The sequence below is a fragment of the Aythya fuligula genome, chromosome 4 (assembly GCF_009819795.1).
Source record: "Aythya fuligula isolate bAytFul2 chromosome 4, bAytFul2.pri, whole genome shotgun sequence".
Lineage (NCBI taxonomy): Eukaryota > Metazoa > Chordata > Aves > Anseriformes > Anatidae > Aythya > Aythya fuligula.
In genome coordinates this window covers 44,872,200-44,894,169 of record NC_045562.1, presented here as the reverse complement: position 1 = coordinate 44,894,169, position 21,970 = coordinate 44,872,200, and the positions used below count along the sequence as shown (strand labels likewise).

The window sequence follows — 21,970 nt, the reverse complement described above, 5'->3', positions numbered from 1 at the left end:
TTTTAAATACCCATGAGAAGATATTCCTCTGATGTTTTGCGGTATTAATGTAATAGAAATAGGAGCAGGTGCTTAGTAGCCAATTGCCAGTTTGTTGACAAATAAGGGTTTTTTTTGCTACTGGTGTTCCTCCTAAAATCATAATGGAAGCTGACATGACCCACAACTTGCCAAGGGAGGAAGGATCTCCTCGTGGCTGCTGAGTGGGCAAGTGGATTTAATTTTTTCCTCCGGCCCTTCTTAAGAAAACGGCTAGTGCCTCTTGTGAACATGGCAGAGGGACACAAGCCTAATCTTTCCCCATTAGAAGTGAATGAACCAGCACAGTTGAACTGTGAGGTGTAAAGCTGTCACATGCCCTGGGCTCGAGGTGGGTGACTCCCAAGGAGTACGGGGTGCCACGAGGTGCACCTTGTCCGCACTGGGACTGCACAGGGCACCGTGGCAGGCATGGCGCGCAGCACACCATGCAGCCTGGGAAGGGGCTGCTGCGCCACCAGTGAGTTACGGTTGCCTTGGGAACCTTTATTTTGAATTTTGTGCCTATAGCCGGATGAATTTATGGCGAAGAACATGAAATGTCTCCTTAGATATAACACCTGATTATTTTTTTTCTTGGTGTTCCTCGCAGCTGATGAAAAAAACGGCTGCTTACCCGCATTATGTAATAAGCATTTGGTAAGGAGCAAGGTGGGGTTTTGTACAATAATTCGCATTGGCATGGTATTTGATAAATCTAGAACTGTGTTCCTCTGGGAAGGGTGCAGACCAATTCCCGCTATCTTGTCTTCTGCAGACAACGGCAAAGAGAATGGAAATTATTTTATCTGTTCCACATAGGTACATTTTTTTTACAATGTCATCACGATTTGTTTTTGCTTTGCTGTTACGTATACAAACATATTGAGTTTGCAGGCTTAGATTAGTAATTTTCTCTCTTACCTTTGTTAATTGTAGCTTTCTTAGCAATGCCGTTTTTGAGACGTGTATTTTTAAGGCCATCTCCAGTCCAGTAAGCTGAAACAAAAGACCCTCTGTTGAAAAAAAAAAAAAAATCAAAATGCAGTGCTGAGTGATTTTGTAGTTCCCTGCTTTACAACAAAACAAACCCTGCAATTTTGAAGACAAAACATGAAGCAGAAAAGGGAGTAAGGACACAAGGAATGCATAAAATGAATGACGCTCCTTTGCCCATTATTGAAACAGGAGCAGAACAGAGGGGTTGCAAATAATTGGGCAAATTGTGTAGTGGCCTGAGATTGCCTGCACGCAGTTGTGGTCTTAAATGTGATGATAAAGTACCGGACAAATCTTGGCTATGCATATGCTTCCATGAAAGCTTTGCTGGCAAATGAGAGGAAAGATTTTGACTGTCAAGAGTCTGTTTAGAAGTGCATTTTCCCTCTTTTTGCACCATTGAACTTGGTGAGTTTGGGTGACCTGGACCAGCTGATGTGCGCTGTACGTAGTGGGCAAAAAGAGGGGCAAGAATACAGTAAGCAAGGAAGTGAGTTGGCACGTTCTTTGTCTTGTTTTGTTGTGTAAAATGACCCGATAAAATGGTTTCTCTTAGATTTTTTTTTTGCTATTGAAAGCATCTTACAGCAGCAAGTGACCTTGTCGTCTCCTTCTGACCTGTGGCTTGTTTCTGCGTTGCACGGGCTGCTATTCCGTGTCCCTGGCGCTAGCCAGAGGGCGGCAATCTGTGGGAACTACAAGCCTTGTATTTTTATACTGTTAATTCCAGCTTCTCCTGAACTAAGGTTGTTCTGTTTGCTGGGCTGATGTCCGGAACTTTACACAAAGTAGCAGTGTTCTGTTTTTTTGTCTCCTGCACAGAATGGGTTGGTGCTGGTGCGATGGGACGCTGCGGGGTGTTGGCTTGTCCTGGGCACCTCGGGCATTGTTGTTGTGGACAGCAGTGCAGCACAGTAAGGCGAGCCCATGGGACGGTTTGTTGGTGCGGTGCTGAGCCACAGCACACAACCTGCCGTGGCCGGCTCCTTGTGCACAGCCGGCTCTGGGTCGTGCCCCATGTGCCAGTGCTCACCTCTGGCTGCAAAAGTAGGAGCCGGCAGCTTGCAAAAGCTTCTCTACGACCTGGGTTTTGTACAGGTACTTGAGAAAACTTAGCAGTTGGTGTTCGTGTTATGCATACAGAAGCTCTGGGACCTTCTGTGATGCCATCTTCAGGCACGTGAGAAGCTTGCATTGGAAGTGGCCCATGTAGTTCTGGAGGAGAAACCAAGATTTCAGTGAAATTCTCATTTCACCTATTGGGTTGGTATTTTGTCTCAAAATTGTGATGTGATTAAGACTGGCACAAAAGCCAGTCAGATACTGTATAATCCTGGTTATTCAAATAAGTTTCTTTCAAAAGCAATTTGGAGGTCTTTTATCTAGAGATGGAAGTGGGAGGGAGGGGTAATGGTGTTTTTGGCACCAAGAGCTAGTCGTGGTTTGCCTGCAGGCAAGCTATTTATCTTCAGCTCAGTCCTGTGAGCGAGTACACTTGTGGAGTTGTCATGCTTGGTACTGGGACAGCTGCCGAGATCTGCAGGTAGGTGTGTGGGTTTGGGGCAAATTATTGCAAGAAAAGACTCAAATGATTGCATAGGACACATAAGGAATAAAGTTTTAGTACAAAATGCTTCATTGTGCTGTGTTGTAGAGTATTTTTGGAAGTGAAATCAGGGTTGCACGTGGTTTAATTTGGGTTAGAATAAACTGTGTAGCGTACTGACTGGGCAAAGGTGCTCAAGTACATGTGTGATGTACTGCCTCATCATCGCTCTTCCCCATTCGCAAAGCCTCAGTCAAGTCAGTGGTTTCCAGTGCTGTTGTGATGAACGCTTTCACATAAGCACAGTGCTACCATGAACTCGTGCAGGAGCTGTTGGCAGCAGGCCTACCCTGCAAAGGTGCCCAGCGTGATAACACCTTAGGAGTCGGTGGGGAACTCGCTATCGAGCCTTGGCTGGCAGCTTCCATGCTCCTCGTTCTGCTGCGTGTTTGGGGCGATAGCGCTGTGGGGTCTGAAGTCTGCCATAGCCTGAACTTGGAAAGCAAGACAATTTCCAGCTATATTGAACAGACTGAGAAGAAGCACTTTTCTCAAATCTGTGTTTCTGGGGCCGATAGATTTCACGTCTCTGGTAGTTTTCCAGTCAAGGTAAGTTCACTATGGCCATAGTCATTTTGTTGTCAGATTGTTCATCCTTTACTTTCGGACTAAATACAAAACTCAAGCATGTTCATGTTAGTTTCAGGGTATTTCTTTTGGTCTCACCACAAAGTTTGCATGGAACCTAAGGTTAGAAATGCTTCATTAAATGCACAGACCCAGCATCAACAGACAGGAAACTCAGACTGTTCGTGGCAGCAACACCTTCGGAACATATTCAGTGATCATAAGAACACCAGTGAAGTTCTGTTGCTCTGAACTGGTGCTATTGTGTGTCGTGAAAATGATGGCAATGGTGTGCAAGCCAAGGGAAGGGTGAAGGGAAGTGTTCTGATTTTTGGTTTCCACTTTATTTTTAGTTTGCATTGAAGCTCTGCTTGGAAGTAGGATGTTGTTTCCCATTACAGAAAGCAAACTGAACCGCTTTGAAGTGTTGTGCTGCAATAAATGTTAGAAGTGCCCCATTCTTTCCTCCAGGGTTGCAATAAGCAGCTGGCTAAACAGGCAGGGTTGAGCCTTATCATGTCGAAGCAACCTACACAGTGGTTCCCTCCTAAGAGGAGAGGAGGGTATACAGATCCATACGGAACCTACTTCAGTGGTCAATCCCATTCACACTTCTGTTTGTCAGTAATAGGAGCATAAAGAGCTGTCCTAATTATTTCATTCTCTGTTCGAACCTTAACACGGATGTGCCGCTCCACCCTGAGCCCTTCTTGAGGAGCAGTTTTCTCATCAGCTGGTCCACTGTCGTCCTCAGAACCAGGCAGGAGTGCATGTCTTACACGTGTGGTGAGCCACCAACAGCCAACGCGCAAAGTGTGGACTGCGGGGAGCAAACTGTTTGTGTATGCAAATGGAAAATGCAGATTTGGCACGAGATACAGGCTAGTGCTAGTAAAACAGCCTGGGTTTTGGCCACCTTCTTAATAGATGTGTGTCTAGTGTCTGGGCCATGCCTAGGACAGTAGTGTAACCTGTAAGTGGCTGGGTTTTCTGGTCAGGATTAACTCAGGAGAGTTAACTCAGGAGCATGGCTTTTTCAGTAATGCTGCGTAATACCTCTTTGTAATCAGCCCCGGCTAGTGCCTTCTGCTTTGCTCGTCTGGTTTCATATCTGAAGGAGCATTTGGGCCATACAGTGCTTTCTTCTTGTGGTGAAAAGGGGCTGCCCAATCCAGGGGAGATACCTGCGGTTCTTGAAGTGATGGTCTTTTAGAGAGCACATGCGTACATGCAATGTAAGTCAAGCGCTGACAACCTCTGTGACATACTGTTTTCATCAAAAACTTGGCTGTGGCTTTTTCCCCTTTCTTTCTAGCTTCTGTTTCACATGAAAGGGTTTCTGACTCATGGGGATTTTTGGTCATGTACTATGTCGAAGGTCTTTGTTAGTTTTGTTGTGAAAATTGCTTTTGTACTCTGTGTGTGTGTAATCTAATTTCTGCGGTAGCTCGCTGTGATGCCTTGTGTGGGAGAACTCAGCCTGATGAGGAGAAAACAGCCACAGGTCGCAGGACAACTGAGCCCAGCAGCCTGTTTGCATCGGAGAGGCTGGGGAGAAGGAAAGGGGTGGTCACGTTGCGTGTGTCACTTCTGAAGCTGTGGGTACCTTCAGATCAAGGCTTTCTAGTAAAGGCAGCACGTTTCATCTGTCTTGATAAAGCATTTCTGTTTCAAGGCAAACAGAAGATGGATTTTACTCAACTTCAAGCAAAGAGATTTGTGTTGTTGATTGTGCTTTTGTACTCTTTTTAAAGCAAGTCTGTGCAGAACAGTTTCTGTTCCTCGGTGTGATTTTTGGCTTGCTGGTCTTTATCTGTCCCTGTCACTCTTTTTATACATCAGCGACCACAGCATGGAAAGCTGACTTCCACAGCTGAAGTGCAAGGTGTTTGTTGTCTGCCTCCTTGCCACGTGCTGGAAGTTGAGGAAGGGGAGTGGGAGCAGGTGGAGAAATGGCTTCTGCATTTTTCCCACTGAGGGGAACTTGGAAGCTGCCCCAAAAAAAGAAATCCAACCAGTCAATGCTGAGTAATTTTGCGTTGCTTAATCTCTAGGTATTAAGGCAAAAAAAAATACATTCAGCTCGGAACCTCGAGATTGCTGCTATTGAAAAGTGTGCATGAGCAAAAGCTGAACAACTGAGAAGCGTTTAAGCACCTCGATTTTAATTGCATGTGGCTGGAAGTATCTCACGTTTCCCAAGTGAATAACTTAAAAATTGTGAACCGTAATCATCCAGGATTCATTCTGTATTTCCACTGCTTCCTCCTGCTCTTGCCTCTGTTCCATTAAGTGGATGTAGAAATAGATTAAGTTATTTCTTTTAACTCTTACTAGATCAGCATACTAGGAATATGCTGATTTTGATATTGCAACTTTATACAAATATTGCAAGAGTTTGGAGTTGTAAAATCCTGAAATATGAGGTGCAGCCTGCAGACAGTTCCCCCATTGCACCTCTATTTGGCAGAGAAGCCTTGGTGTTGCCTCATTCCCTTGCAGAGGCCAAGCACTCAAAACGTTACCCCTTTGGTATCAGCCAGCCCTCAATAGGAAGGTAACAATCGTTTGTGAACTTTGCAGACCTTTGGAAAAGCTGTGGTGGAGCCAAGGGGATGCAGAGACACTTGTATCTCTGCCACTGCAAGGATTCAGAGCAGTTTATTTTCTGGTTCAGGACCTTCTGCTCGTGGTGAGTGATGCACAAGGTAGTTTTCCAGCAGCTAGTTGTGCAGGTGGCACACATCCCCATGCCATTTGTCCCTCAGATGCTTGTACCAGCAGTAACCTTGTCAGGGTAGGACTTCACTCCGGTGTTTCATCGTTCCTCCTCTTGGAAGGCTCTTGCTGTCCATAGCTCAAGAATCCGAAGGTATTTGCCCTTGCTGGCTCCAAACAGCTCTGCTCCGCCTTCAGGTGCCCGCTGTGCCTGGCAGGGCTGCTTGCTTGCCGTTTGGTTCGCTTCGTGGGGCAGCAGGTCTGGAGACCCCAGAGCCGTCCCTGCCACCAGGGGCTGTGTCGGATGTGATGCCTTCATGAAGCTTTTGGGTTAGGGCTTCACTTTCCCCTTCCAGGCGGCTGCTTGTGCTCAGGGCATTACTGCAGCTGCACCCTGGACACCCTGGTCTGTCAGCCTTCCTGTCAGAGCATGTATTTTTCCCCTGGACAGTTCTCACAGTGCAGAGCCCTCGCTGCTGGCTGTGCAGACTGGGAGCTCAGCTGTTTTTACCCAGCTGGTGCTACTGCCTTCGTGCTCACTGCTTTCCACACCGCTGTTTTACTCTGCCTGTTGTTTTGATATGTTTTTTTCCTGTTTAATGTGATAGATCTGCATGTTTTCACAACAAAGGTGTAATAATAGCACTCAGTACTTAACACGGTTACTTTCCTGAAGATTTTGTGTTGGCATACTCACAAAGAAAAGGAGAAAAGAGATCAAAGTTCACAGGTAGCTGTCAGAACCCTTATCTCCATTCTGCATTTTGCCAATGTCATCACGTGTTGATCCTCCGACTTAGAAATCTTTTAACCTTCGTGAAGCTATATTGATAGGAACGTGGTGATCTTTTTTTAATAAGACTTTTTAGAAACAAATACAGCATTCAGGAGTATTGGAGCATGAGGTCGGGTAACAGCAAGGTTCAAGTTGTTCTCCATTTTCTTTCTTGTGAATATCAGGTGTGGGTCTGTGCCCTCAGACAGATGGGCAGAGGTGGGCCACTTGAGCTGGTCTTCACTCCCTGCTGCCCTCCTAACTGCTGTCTGCTCTCTCAGTAGGTGACAGAAAGTAATTCAATGAAGTGATTGCTGCCAAACCTTGCTGATGATGCACTTCAGTCCCTAATTTTTCTCTGTTTATTTACTTTACTATTTTTGATGCATATTTAGCTAATTTTATGTCCTGAGCAGTGCTGGGGTAGAGTCTTCTATTAAAGCAATCTTCTTTCCATAACTTTCTAGGAGAGCTTTTAATTTGTTGCATGACCATTGTTCTGTGGCATGAAATGATCTGTTTGTGAAACTGACCATACAGTCCTGGGGGAGTTCTTCAATCCCATGGTGTGCTTACCCACTTCTTTGGTGTAGGTTTTCTTTCGGTTGTCAGCTACAAACATCTAAAAGCTTACAGATGCGTCCTTCTTGGAGGTCTGGGTAAAGCTCTGGCAAGGCCAAGTGACTCCAGGTGTAGTTGGTGAAGCCAAAGAAACTTCGAAATCTGGTTAAAATAGCGGTGTATTTTCTCTGTGCTCGCTCGAAGGTCTCAGATCCGTTAGAATGTTAAGAGTTTGGTGACCTTTTATTATTGGAAAACATTTTACTAGAGGAACTGAAAAAATGGAAACAGTATGTTTGCTATAAAAACATTTGCAAAAGTAAACAGCTGAGTGGTTGAGAAATCCTGGGTAAATACCTAAAAATATGATGTGCTTGGATGTTGAAGTGGCTTTTGATGACAGCAGCAGGTAGGACAAGATTTTCATCATTTCATTTCGTGCATCTAGTTCAGTTCTATCCAATAAACAAAGAAATCAAACAAGTGAGGTACGTTTGTGTTTTCTTTTTCTTGCTGTTTTTGATGACATGAGCCTAAATACAGTAATGAAAGCCATCTGTAAAGCGGTAAGACCTCATACCTCAAGAATCTTGCAGTGTTGATGGCTGTATACTGTTATTCCAACCACATGTAATGTTTCTTTTCTTTTAACTTACAGGTTTTAATGCCTGACTTGAAGCAACGTATGTCTTTTCCCTCTGCATTTTGATATGCGGGAGGTTAGAACTCAGAGTTCTGTTTAAAATCCTGACTCTGTTGCATTTTTCGTTTCATTTTTTTCAAAGAGAGAGAGGTATTTAGCAACCGTCTACTGGTTTGTAGCATAACCAAATGGTAAGAATAAAGAATATAAATAAGTTCCTTTTGCACTGTATAACTGTTTAGATACATATAAGCAGTGTGTTCTGCTTATGCTGCTGAAGTATACTAAGAATGGCCTTTCTTCTAGGGAATAGCACTTAGAAATGCAACTTAAAGCAGTATTGTTTGAAATAATTTAAGGGTGTGTGGAGTACGTATACCCGTGCTGTGTACTCACCCATGCAGCGCCTGAGTGTGCTGAGGGGTCAGCAAATGGAGGAAAAGCTTTGAGGTGCTGCGTGCAGCCTCTGGCAAGGATGCAGTTTGTGGCAATAGTGGGTGCAGCTGCTCCCAGCACCGTCCTTAAGGTTTCTCAAGTGGGAACTGACTGGGGCTCCGAAACTAACTGTGGATTTGCTATCTGAGATGGTCCTTTCAGTAACCCATGCAAAAAAATCCTGTTAGCATTCAGACAGGGTAGTGATTGTTTGGCTTTTAGGAAGCACTTTGAGTTGGGGCTCTTGCAAGTAGAAAAAGAAAAATTGAGTTGCATTTCTCCGTGCCAGCAGAGAGGAATGGACGTTCACCGTGGAAGGGCAGGGCTTTAGCTTGCTACTGCGGCTGGTTTCTGGGGTAAATACAGCCCCTTACCAGGCAGCTGTTTGTTTGCCTGACAGTTCTGAAATGAGGATTTAGACAAGGATGAACCCCATTACTTCAGCTCTGGGAATCGAGTCGCTGATACCTTGCTAGTAGATGTTGATGTGTGTGACAAAAGTCATCACTGTCTATTGGATTTGCAAAGCTTTTTACCTCCTGCTTTATATCTCAGTAAGCTTAAATCTCTGAACAACATACTGTATCTTGGGGGGAATGCTTTCTCTAGGCATACAAAATTGCCAAGAGTGGACTGGTAATCAACAGGAAGTTGACACCTTTATTTCACTTTAATGGATCATGTTGAAGAGCTTTGGTGTAAATTCTTGTAACTAAATCCAGCTAAATGGGTTAGTTGTTAAGAATTTCTGCTACTACATTTTCTTTTTTTGGTGATGTCATTCATAAAGCTTTGCAAAATGTCTGTGTTCTGGAAACCACTCACTTCTCTTTGTTTTTTCTCCTATTATTGCAGTACCTGCTCTAGTCACCACTGCCAAAACTGCCACAATGGAGGTGGTTTCAGCAGAAGTGAACAGCTTGCTCCCTGAGGAAATAATGGACACCGGGATAACGCTGGTGGAAGATGACAGCATCGAGGCGGTTATTGTGTCATCACCGATGGGAGATTCTATTCCAATGGAAACAGAACTGGAAGAAATAGTGAACATAAGTTCCACCGGTGACTCTTCGACTACGACTACAGCCCCAGTCACCGCAGAAGCGGTTACTGCGCCCAGTAATCACTCAGGCGATGCGGCGGTGAACACCGCGACTGCCAAAACTGAGGGAAACTCGATAGTAAAGCCTGCCTTTCAAAGTGGCCTCCATAAACTCGGTGCTCAGACCCCGGTCACGATCTCAGCCAATCAGATATTTTTGAACAAGGCTGCCGACCTCAAAATAGGCAATCAGAGTATTAAACCAGACGGGCAAAAGCTCATCGTAACAACTTTGGGCAAGTCTGGCCAACCCATTGTTTTAGCGTTACCCCATAGCCAGCTCCCGCAGGCGCAGAAGGCTGCATCCCAAGGCCAAGCCGGAGACTCGAAGGTACAAGGCCAGCAGATCAAAGTTGTTATCGGAGGCCGGTCAGAAGTGAAACCTGTTGTTGGTGTCTCAGCTTTGACGCAAGGAAGTCAGCTGATAAATACTGCCGCCCAGCCTTCTGTTTTGCAGACCCAGCAATTAAAAACAGTACAGGTAAAGTGAGTTATGCTGATGAAACCTCTGTAAAACAATTCTGTTGGTGCAACTGTTGTCTGCTTCCTTCGCTGACTGCCACGCAGTTGCTTTCAGCCTTCGCATTCATTCCTTGTATAAAAGTACAGTGCTGCTCTTAGCCTGCTTTTTCATCTGTGTAGGCATTTACAGTCTTAATGTCTTCTACCTCTAGCTACTGTCTAGGAATTTAGGGTTTGCCTCAGAGAAAGTGAGCTATCAAAATTCATTGAAGAGAGTTTTCCCATTGTTTTCATTTGATAAAAATAAATTCTACATGCTTTCAGAAGACTGAATTGAACTCCTTATGCCTGGCATTTCTTTATTCAGAATGTGCACGGCTTTCCTCTTGTATGATCAAGTAGCTTCTGCCTCTTACATTGAGCTTGTTATAAATAAAGTCTCCAAAGAACCGTACAGTATTTGAGAAGTGACAGAAAGGTACATCTCATCTGCCTCAAATCTGCTTAAGCTTATCAATAGATATTGATCAACTAGGCAGAATTGTAAGTTGGATGTCTCTTAAGTGCTGTTTCCCAACTCAGGCATGGATCTGGAGGTAACTAAAAACAGAATCTGATGGGATCTGAAAAGGTGTTGTAAAACTCAAGTTATTAATGAAAGGGCCTGATTTTCATCTCATGTGTGGCAGAACTAAATGTGAACAACTTCTTTCTAGATGACGGTGAAGAAAAACTAGAACTCAGTGCACGTTATGGTGGAAAATGATAATTGAAATTAGTGAAATGAGAAAGGAAACTGAAAGTACACGAATGAAAACAAATTTCCCGCACTTGAAATTCTTCAAGTAACTTTTAGTGTTACTTTTAAGCATGCCATGAGCACTGCTAAGTTCCCCCGCTAGCATTTCATGGTAAGCACGCATAAGCAACTGTCCAGGTAGTTTGGTTTAAATCAGCAGATGATCCCTGCACCGGTATCTGCTTTCCCCTCCTTCGTTGCTGTGTCATATCTCCAGACAAAACTGTTTAATAGTTATGACTATTTTCAAGATGTCTATGCACTCCGTGTGTGGCTCCTGGTTTTGTGCCTTCTGATGTTCATGATACAGTTGTCATTACAGTTTTCAAAAAAGTGATATCACCACAGGGATCGATCACCAGTAGGATCGTTTCCTACTGGCTTCAGTTACTGCCAACTAGCACATAAATGAAAGAGTACGATATTAAGAAAATAACTGCGATGAGCTTTTGCTTCCATGAGGTTACCTGTGCCATCCGTGACCAAGAAACTGACTCAGTGATTGATATCTGTTTGTCGTGAGGAATTCTACAGGCTCCTTAATATAACCCATTGTAAATGGGCTTGCATCCCTTTGTTAATCCATTTAATTGCAGTTGGGTTGAATTTGTTTGTTATGGTCTTTCTATTAAATCTTTGCTTCCTTTTGCAAAATGGAATGAATTATTGATGCCTGATATTCCTTTTTTTTTTTTTTTTCCCCTGTAAGGAGATGAGGAAGTAGAAATGAAAAGCAAGAAGGCAGAGTTCAGTTTGTTAAAAGTGACCGATACTGCAGGAAAGACAACTACACGTGCAACTCCTAGACAGTACGTCTCCCTGCAGGAAATTACTTAATTATCAAAAGGATATAGGAGGCTAGGTGAGAGATTCATGGTCTTACTCTATCATAGATGACAAGGGAGGTAACCCACGCTTAGAAAATGATGTCATGCATTAACCCCATGATCCTGAGGAGCCTCTCAGCCTTTCAGTGCCTTCTTGGCACCTCCTGAGTGGAAAAGGAAGCAGTGAATGCTTCCCTGCTTCCCAAGGGTCTTGTGTAACTTAACGCATGTGAAGCGGTTTCGGATGCAAGGCAGCGCAGCAGCTTGACTTTGTGCTGAAAAAACGAATTGATAGGAGGTGATGCCTGGGTAGCTATCAGCTCTGTATAGTTCTCCTTACATTACCAATTTTGTAGGGGCTTTGCAGGTCAAAAATAAAATCCTTTTGTCTTACTGGAATCTAATTGTGACGCTTGAGATCTCAGCACTTGAGAAAAGGCAGAGTTGATAGAGTTCTGCAAAATGTGCCTTGGAATCCTCCGCTCCCTCTCTGACTGTGATGTTAGAGGTATGAAGCTATGGGGTGTAAAACAGCGGGACCTCGGGCTTCTTCTGGAGCAAGAGGTTTATTGCTCTCCCTTCTGTAGACCTTGTGTAGATCTGGTCGGTTTGTTGTGATATAGTAGAAACCACTGCCCTGCAGTGGACGAAACCATTTGGCCAGCACTTAATTCCAGCCTGGGACTCTGCTTGCATGCAGGCTGAAAAAGCACGATGTTCTGGCATGCTACCTGGCGCTTGGGTGAGAAGCAGAGGCCCAGAGCCATCACCACTGCTGCGGCTGAGCTGCTCCAACCTGAACTTGTCTGGATGTGGTAGCCGGCTCCACATTTAGGTGGTTACATCCGCGTGTCTGTAGCTACTGTGACAAGACAACTGCCACACTGTCAGCGTGGCTTTGTCTCACTGTGCGAAAATAACCTCACACACTCCCTAAGCCCACAGCAAATCTCTGCGTCTGACTCAGGGCCCTTATTATCTTCTCTCAAGTAGGCTGTTGTCTTCTATTTCCAGACTCTGTGAGGTTTTTTTCCTGTTATGCCAAGTAAAAATTAGATAGGGTGTGGCTGCATGGAGGAGCTCCCATGAGGTCATCTAGGGAGTGGGTTTATGCTATGTTAGCTCCTTTGTGCTAAGTGGCTGTGGCTGTTCCTAGCCTGCAGTAAATTCAAGGTATGTGAGTGCCTTTTTCTGTAATAATACCACGTTGCTTGACAGTTGAAGGCAGGCTGGTCATGGAAGCACACTTGTTCATCTTGTTTAGTGGGAAGAGCTTAGGGAGACACCCTTGAAATAAAGATGCTTGCACGTTAAGCTTTTCCTTTCTGCAGGGGGAAGAAGGCTGCTGTGTGCTTCTTAAACTAATAATTTTCTTAGGGAAGAGCTCTTTGCTCTATGAAGTACTTCTGCACTCTAATTCGAAGTAACTTTCCGAGAGCGTGCTTAGCTTACACAGGCAAAAAGGAGCAATGGTCACCTCCTTGTGATCAGCACAGGCAGTGACAGAGGGCTCCAGAGAAGTTGCTCTTGCTGAAGCATCGGGAGGACGTTCTGTCACCTTGATTATTTCCTCTGGTGTCTCCAGTCTCTACTGAAATGGGTAATGAGCTTCCCACCTTAGCCTGGGAGGCTCTGGCAGACACTGGGGCTATCGATGCTTCAGAAAGGCTCACTGCCAAGAGGCAGCCAGTGGGGCATGCGGGTTTTTCGCCACATTTCTGAAAGCCTGAGGGAGTTCCGTCATTTCTTAGAAAATGTAGAGCTGCTGCTTCCCAGTCCATCAGTTTCCCAAAAAAAAAAATCTGAGGAGGGTATCGCAAGTTGAGCCCCCTAGAAGCAGGGCTGCTCGTGTTGACCAGCTCTTGTTCTGGGATTTTTACTTTTCCCTGAGATACTCGCTGGTAACAGTTGGCTGGTGTTTTACAAGTGTTTATGTGAGTAATTTAAGCATGGATAATGACTGTTCGTGAGAAACAACTGCTGCTGTTTGCGTGCTCACTGTTCCTGCTAGGTGTTGGCCATGTTCTGGGCCAGACTTTGCCCTTGCTTCGGAGACTAGAAGCGTCAGCAGGTAAATTGTGGTGATAACTTACAGCAGGATTAGGATGAATTTCAACAGCATGGCAATCTCCAATCTGGTGCTGCCCAGGGTCAGAGCTGCCTGGGGGCCCCTGGCCTCAGCCGGGTACAACTCGAGCACGCGGCGTGGGGTTTGCTGGCGGTGCGAGGCCAGGAGCTGTGGTGCCACCCTGGGGCTTCCCAGCTGTGCTGCCAGCACGCTGCGGGCAGCCCAAGCGGCCTCACGCGCCCTCTCCGCAGGCAGCCCGCTGGATTTGTTGCACGCTGCCGACCACTTGCAATGCTTCGGCACCGCGCTCCTGTAAAGGAGGTGTTTGCAGACAGCAAACACTATAAATAGGGGTTTTGTGTAGGAAACCACAACATCCAGCCTACTTGATTGCTTCATTTAAGCAATTGCATCCTTCTCAGGCTGTTGAAAGTAGCTGTCATCTCTGTATTTGTCTCCATGTGTAAGGTTTCTCTGCTTGTTTATGTAAAAGGAACAGATGTGTTATCTCGATGTGGCTCCCCACGTTGGTGCCATCTCATGCTTCTGTGACCTTGCTGCAGGTTGTGGCCGGTGCCTGTGGGATGCACACAGGCATATGGGGCAGAGGAGAGGCAGGATAGGGCTCATCTGCGGGCCTGAGTACAGTATTACTTACGGGAGAAGATCCTAATGCTTGCCCTCATCTGCTGGCAGCCTCGAGAGTTGGTGGTTTAAAGCCGTCTTTGGAAGAAGTCACCTCTAGGCTGAATTTTCCACGCCTGCATGCCAGGGTATAGAAACGGTTGGGATAAATGCATCTGGTAGCTGCCCCTTCAGCGTGGAGAAGGGAGGAAGAAGTTCTGATTGTCCTCGTTACCAAACCCTGCTGAAAAAGCCTGTACGTTGGTGCAGTCCGTCTCATTGAACTGCACGTACCCTTTCCTGGTCCAGCTGCACTGCAGAGGGGAGATGTCACAGAAGGGACACACAGCCCTACTCTTGGGCCTGGATGTACTGATTTGCTTTTGACTAGTCCATGTCCTAGAATTTCAGGGGCTGATGATCCACGTTCCCTTTTCCCTTTTGCAGGGTAGGAGTGTGCTGCTGTGTCAGAACAGCTGAGGAAATGTTTCCAAGCAGTGAAGAAACATTTCAGAGCTGTAGTGGTCTCATTTAAGTGACTCAAGGAGCAAGTTATGTCCTGGGTGGCTGAAAAAGTAACTTTTTTGTAACCTTGAAATTTTGAGACTTGGCTTTTAACTTGAATATTTTTTTACATAGGCAGGCCACAATATTTTCAGGACAATAATAAGGTGCCTTGAAAATGAGGTGTGTTTGTTCAGGGATACCTTATGAGATAGCTGTGAGGGGTTTGGCTGTCCTGCTTTGCAGGCTGGCTCTCTCAAGAGGCATAGATGATAACCCAGTTCTCTCCAACATGAGAAATGGAGGTAAAGTGTGAGATGATGAATTATTCTGTCTGTGAATATTGCGCTCTATCTTGTATGATGTCATTAACATGATGATTTAGATCTAAAACACTCAAGTTATTTGAGAATTTTTTTATCCGTCTTTCAGATTGCGAAGAAGACCCGAACCCCAACTTCTGGCCCAGTGATCACCAAGCTGATCTTTGCAAAACCAATCAATAGCAAAGCCGTTACAGGGCAGACCACTCAAGTGTCACCAGTCATTGCAGGTTGTACTTACTTGACTTGTTTTGCTTTATGATTTTTTAAGGTTATTCAAAGAGATGGCAATTGTAGGGTTTTTTTCCTGTGTTGATTTTTATTATAGTTTCTGTTCTAACACCTCAAGCAATTGGGGGAAAAATCAGCAAAGATTTTGATGTAGGTAGAAGCAGATAAATGTATCACAGAATCATCTAGGTTGGAAGAGACCTCCAAGATCACAGAGTCCAACCTCTGACCCAACAAGTCCTCCAATAATCCGTATCCCTAAGCTCTACATCTAAACGTCTTTTAAAGACCTCCAGGGATGGTGACTCCACCACTTCCCTGGGCAGCCCATTCCAATGCCTCACAACCCTTTCAGTAAAGAAGCTCTTCCTAAGATCCAGCCTAAGCCGCCCCTGGCACAACTTTAGCCCATTCCCCCTCGTCCTGTCACCAGGCACGTGGGAGAACAGACCAACCCCCACCTCGCTACAGCCTCCCTTGAGGTACCTATAGAGAGCAATAAGGTCACCCCTGAGCCTCCTTTCTCCAGGCTGAACAAGCCCAGCTCCCTCAGCCGCTCCTCGTAGGACTTGTTCTCCAGGCCCCTCACCAGCTTCGTCGCCCTTCTCTGGACTCGCTCGAGCACCTCCATGTCCTTCTTGTAATGAGGGGCCCGGTAGTGGTCAGTAACCTTACACTTTGCTCGTTTAGGTGACTTAGACTTGAATCATTTGATTTTTGGTGGGGTTGTATGCAGGTAACGTTTAAGGTACGCAAATTATTTCCAAAGGACGCACATAGAAAGCCAGTCACCTTCAGAGCTGTTTCTAGACTGCCCCCCCTCCGAGCAGACCTAAAATATTTTCCACATATGAATGTGTTAAGTCCTTACGGAACCAGGACTTGTGCTACTTGTAAAAAGTCACACATATGCATCTGAACTAAGGTTTTTTTGTGTTTCAAAAACCCGACAAGCCACTTCAAACTTTTCATTTGGCAGTACGTGAAAACTGACAAACAGTTAAAGAACCAGAACAGAAATAGTTTTTGCAAGTTTTTATTGTTCCATTAGATTTCTATAGCTTGCTGTCTCCAGAGAGAAAAGAAACATGCAGGTCACAACAGATCTGCATCATACTGACTAGCAAATGTGTTATTAAAGAAATAAGCTTCCAGCTTTTCAATCAATAAGCTGGAGGACAGCAAGTACTTTTCCCTGAGCTGGTGAGGTGAAGATGCTTCTCTAAGTGAAATCTTCCTAAACATCTTCCCTTCCCCTCACAACCCCAAACAGCCAGTGCAGCTTACCAGCTGAGAGGTTGGTATCACTTTAGGGAAGGTGTAGCACACATGCGTTCTGTTTAGATTTTGTGTGTGTGTTTTTCCTCAATATGATAGACACTTTTAATTGCCTGGGCATTTCTGAAAACCAAGGTGCAAGTTGTAATTTCACAAGGATTGTCAATATAAGCAGCCAGATTCTGTTTAGGAAGCTGATGCCAAGCAGTGCAGAGGGGATGCAGTGAGAAAGGGAAAGCTATCACCAGGAAAAAAAAAAACAAAACTAGAAGCACTGAATACTGAAGATGGTAAAATTCCCACAGATAGTGACATTTTCAGGTTGCATGTGGTTTTAGCAACCAAGTGTGCTGTTATTTAGGCTGCACAGAAGTGAGGGTTATCTCAGAGCACGTAGATTTCAGAGGAGGGCAGCTTTCTACGCGGATGACGCTTGATCATGTTAGTTGCAGCTGACCCAATTTTCATGTCACCAGTTGGCTTTGGATGGCAAAGTGACACTGCTTTTTCTTATATTTTGATATATATAATATGAGAGAATTGCTGAGAGAGGCTGTGACAGAAACACACATCTGAGCCGAAGTGCAGCAGAGGAAGGCTCAGTGGTCAAACACTCTTTGGAAAGCAGCTTAAAAGTATGAAAAAAAAAATCTATTTTCTGCTCTTGCAGAGTTTGCAATATTCATGAGGCTGATTTTGTGATTCAGAGCTGCTGTTTTTGATGTTTAAGCTTCTTTGCTATTGCAAAAGCAGATGGTATAGGGAGTTGCACCTCCATGCGTATTTTCACAGGAGTATCGTGTATTGTGTTAGGCAGTGAAAAAGCCAACCACCAGCACAAATGGAATGAAAAAAAGTCACAGTTGGATGTAGAGAGACACCAAGCGCCTTTTTGGTGGTCGCTGTCATAGAGCTAGTTTCTGCTGGCAGAGTGTTAAAGGGAAGTGCCCCTCCACCCCTTCCCAATTCACAGTTTTTCTGTACGCTGGCAGTAGCCCAGGGACTTGGTAGCACGCTGCCAGCTGGCTGAGTGCTTGCGTGCAGCGCAGGTGTACTGGAGGGATGCGTGCCTGGGGACGCTGTGCTGGCTTTCGAGAATTACCAGCTGGATGCGTCAGAAAACTCAAAGTAAACGTCAGTTTTGTTAAGCCTGAGAAAACTGTTCCTTCATTTGTAGTAATGCGGATTGTTTTTGCTTTCTTTCTGAATTAAGTTAAAGAATTCCACTGTCCTTCCTGGTAGGTAAGGTACCCTCAGAAGCAAGGATCAACAGCGTGCTAACCAGGGAAAACTTGAGCTTTACAAGTTCCAAAAGGGGATGCTGAAGCTGACCGTGTCTTTGTTGATTATAGGCAGGGTTCTTTCGCAATCTGCTCCAGGAACACCACCAAAGACAATAACGATCTCTGAGACTGGAGTTATTGGATCCTCTTTGAGTACAACAACACAACAGACACCGAATAAAATAGCTATCTCACCACTCAAATCCCCCAATAAGGTAAGGACCCCACTCTGGCTGCAGCCCTCCCATCCCTGCTGCAAAGTGATCTGAATGGAGCTCTGTGTTTGAGTCTTGGCTATGAGCTGTCTGTGATCCTGCCACTCCAGAGCCTCCGTTGCGTGGCACTACGCTCTGCGTTAATGGCCCACGCTGGGTTTTTCAACCGCCTCCTTTAATGTGGTTTTAAGTAAATAGGCAGTACTGCGTTAATTTCCCATTCCTGTCACTTCTCGCCATTCCCTCAGCATCCGTTCCCAGAGCAGCTGTTCTCCCCTAGCCAAGCGCTCAAATAATCCCTTTTTTTGTCTTTAAATGCATTCATAAAAATTCAACAGGCTGTTTAAGAGGAGACCTTGGTTATGTTAATAGGTTAACATTTACTAACTGTCGCCTGGTGCTGCATAGATAATTTAGTCTTCTCTAATCTTGTCTGACAGAAATGAGATTGGCAATGATCCTTGAGAGAACTGGAGATTGGCACAGGCAGGCAATTGATAGGAAGATAACTCATGTGATACAGACAAGCATCACGGCGAGGCTGAGATTTTAGACCTGATTAAAATTGCCTTGAGAATAGGAATATTACTGGAGAAAGGATGATTGTCAGGGGGGGAACCAAGACGTATAATGCATGCAAACTAAGTAGCAGGTATAAAAACTAGCACAAGAATTAAGATTTTCTTATTTTGGGTGTGCTTTTAGCTACGGAGAGTTAGACAAACAGATTTGTGTTTCAGAAATATTGCTGGGAAAAGCATTGCAGGGAAGCTGTTAAGTCAATCTTATAATAAAAATTAATAGATGAGTGGGAGTGAGAAGACTTCGTGCTACCTCTTGAGTTTACTGTAGATAAATAATTCTAAGTATCTTTTAAAAACAAATGGTTTCAAAAGCTGGGTTTCTTTTTGTTAAAACTTGAAGTAGGAATTTTAAAAACGAGTTGAAAACTGACCTTGGAAGGGTTGTGGGTGTTTAGAACAGAGTATTGAAATGATGCGCTCTGCAGAAATTTCTGGTCAGAAAACTGGATCATTACAGGAGTCAGAAAGGAAAAAGTATCAGAAAGAAAAAAAAAAAACGAAATAAAAAAGTTGAAAAATACTTATGAAGCTCTTATGTTTTGGCTGAATTAATAGTATAAAGTGAGATTGTTTTTCCTTTCCACTACCCTCCTCTAAAGCTTCCATTTGTCATGAAATAGTCATGGTGCTGATTAGAAAGGTGTTACCCAGAAATCTGTCCTGACAATGCTCAGGCTGAGTGTGCGGAGTTTGGGGATGGGGGTGAAAGGAAAAGAGAAGCAGTGCTAGCTTTCTGCATGGGACTTTCAGTGCTGGAAACCAGCAATGCCTTGAAGTTTCTACCATATCTCCGTGCTGTGCTTGCACAGTCAGGCCGTGTGAGTTGTGACTGAATACAGCGCCCTTGTTCACAGGAAGAACTTGAGCTACTGTGGGAGAACTGTACCTCTCTCACGAGGAGGGGGACGTGTATGTACAGGGTCTTGCATGCTGCTCAGAGATTTAAACTGCTTCTTTGTTTTGCCAAGCAGCTAACAGTGGTGTCAGTGGCCTCCCAGCCTCCCAACTCCCCCCAGAAGACGGTGGGCGTCCCACTGAATGTAGCGTTAGGACAGCAGATCCTCACAGTGCAGCAGTCAGCACCCTCCTCCCCTGGGAAGGCCATAGTCAACCACACAACCGCGCAGGTACAGACTGACTTTCCTTTAATTTCTAGCGTGTCTGCGTCTCATCTCATGCTCGTGAGAATCTAGGGTGCTAAGCTGCAAACTGGCAGTCCCAAGGTGTTCTTGTAGCAGCATTTGCTGAAGAGTTGGCAGAAACGTTGCTCGGAGGAGCAGGCACTCCTCCCATCGAGGGCTGCCAACTATTGGCAGCACTCTCAAGGGCACGCGCGCTTAGAAAGCAGGTGCCCATGCTGGAGAAACCCCACTTGGGGCATGTTCTTGTCTCTGCGTATTAAATCTCCCCAGTCATCTGAGAGGCACCCTGTGCCAGTAGGAAGAATTCCTGAAGTGGCTGGGTCTTTTCCACCAACGAACACTGTATTCCACTGACTAGGGCTGCTTCCTGGGTGTTTCTGAGGCTTGCAACAATGGAGTTCATATTCTTGTGGTAAATGTCTGCATAACCAAGATGCTGTGGTCTGAGACCTATGGAATTTAAGTCAATAGTTCCATCTGTCTCATTTCTAGAAAAAAATTAAGGTTCTCCCTATGAGGTTGGATAAGTTGCCTTGCATTAATGGAAGATGAGACAGAATTGAGCAGCCTATCAAACTACAGTTCTTATTTTATCCCTCCTTTTTTGTCTTAGGGGAATCTTTTTCTATCTGAATCTCTGTATTCCTGTTTTGGTAAATACACGGGAATGTGTATGAGTGTAAATGAGCAAAGTGGACATAGCTCAGGTAGTGGACACAGTAGCATGCGCTGCAAAAGACCAGAGGCTCAGAGATTTTACTAGTCTTGTCTTAGCATGGCATGTGATAATGGGACTGGTGATAAGGAGACATAGGCACCAGCATGATTTGATATTTCGGAGTACAGCTGGCAAGATTGTTTAAAATGTATTTTAAAATATGAAATCATTCTAATGCAAGCACTCAGTGACAGAACTGAGATTCCTGGGTGGTAGGCATCTTGAGATCTGATCGAAAGCTATCTGAAACAACACAAGGGTTTCCCTTGTCATCACAGGGCTCAAGAAGATACCCTTTGAAGAGCTGTCACTTACATTTTACAATTTTCCCAGTTGTCTTTGGACAACAGTCAGAAATTTATGTGCTAGAGGGAGCTTTGCCCAAGCTGGTTTCCCTGTGAGTGTGGCTGTGAGTGTGCTTGCAAACAGTGCTTGTTTCCAATGGGTCTGAGTTCCTGAGGTTTCAATATATTTATTTAGGAAAAAAAAAAAAAAAGGTTATCCCAGGGAAAAACTTACATAAGAGTGAGCTTATATTTCCAGTCAAGTTATGTGTGAAATGAGATCTCAGTCTCGCAGGTGTTCGAAGCTAGGAAGCTAGGAAAATGTTATATCAAGTCATATTGTTGTATCAATTAAATTTAAAGTTAGATCTTAGTTCAAATGTACGTGATAGATTTAATATCAGTTTTAAGAGATTCTGAGAATAAGAAGCTGAACTCCAAAAGAAGTCGGATAAAAGGAGAAAGAAGAGGAATGAACTCACATTTGAGGTCATCAGAAAGAATGGTAAAATGGCTGCTATCAAGCCCACACAGTCATGAATGTTTATAAGAATAATAGACATAGACTTGTTATCAGTGTGTTGTTTGAGAGGAATTGCAAAGCTGAAGTACTGTGAATGTGAGATGTACTGCTACCCTGGCTGTGCAGCAGCACAGGTCTGCTAAAATCCACTTCTTTCTCCTTTTGGCATTTATTATTTAGTAAATCTGTTTTGCTGCCGTTCATTGTTCTTGCTTCTCTCATTTCACAGCCTGCCCACTTTGTCATCTCTTCAGCAATCAGTTTGTGGATTCTGTTCCGTTTGCACCTCAAGGGCTGCACAGTGACTTGTGTGTGTTCATCATAAGCTGTGTCCAACAGGACCTATCTGTACACACAGATTAATCGTGCTGCAGTCCAGCACAAACAGTTCTGCAAGGAGTTCTTACTGCGTGTTTTTATTAATAGAAATATTTTTAGTTTTGTCCTCTTCTTGAGTTTGAATATGAAGTGAGCAATGTTCTCCTTAGTCAGCTGAAGTCTAATTTGGCATACACTGTATCTTGGGAAGCAGAATGAGTCATCCTACTCTTTCAAATATTAGTTTACTTGGGAGTTTGCTGTAAAGAATTGAAAACAGAACAGAGTTTGCTTTGCACCAAGCTTTGGCTGGCATTGTATCTGTTTGCGTCTCTTTTTTTTTTTTTTTTTTTTTTTTTTTTT

General features: G+C 44.5%; 1 protein-coding gene across 5 annotated transcripts in view; it reads left to right on the top strand.

The window, feature by feature from the left end:
- Positions 1–21,970, top strand: part of LIN54 (lin-54 DREAM MuvB core complex component) — a 34,613-nt gene that overhangs the window by 3,057 nt on the left and 9,586 nt on the right. For 2 of the 5 annotated variants that reach the window (XM_032186898.1, XM_032186899.1), the window contains exons 2-5: positions 9,178–9,905; positions 15,141–15,261; positions 17,893–18,038; positions 19,591–19,749. In XM_032186898.1, coding sequence (XP_032042789.1) covers positions 9,213–9,905; positions 15,141–15,261; positions 17,893–18,038; positions 19,591–19,749 — 1,119 coding nt within the window. In that variant the 5' untranslated portion in view covers positions 9,178–9,212. The remainder of the gene's footprint in view (positions 1–9,177; positions 9,906–15,140; positions 15,262–17,892; positions 18,039–19,590; positions 19,750–21,970) is intronic. The other 3 variants (XM_032186900.1, XM_032186901.1, XM_032186902.1) reach the window with 3 other exon arrangements.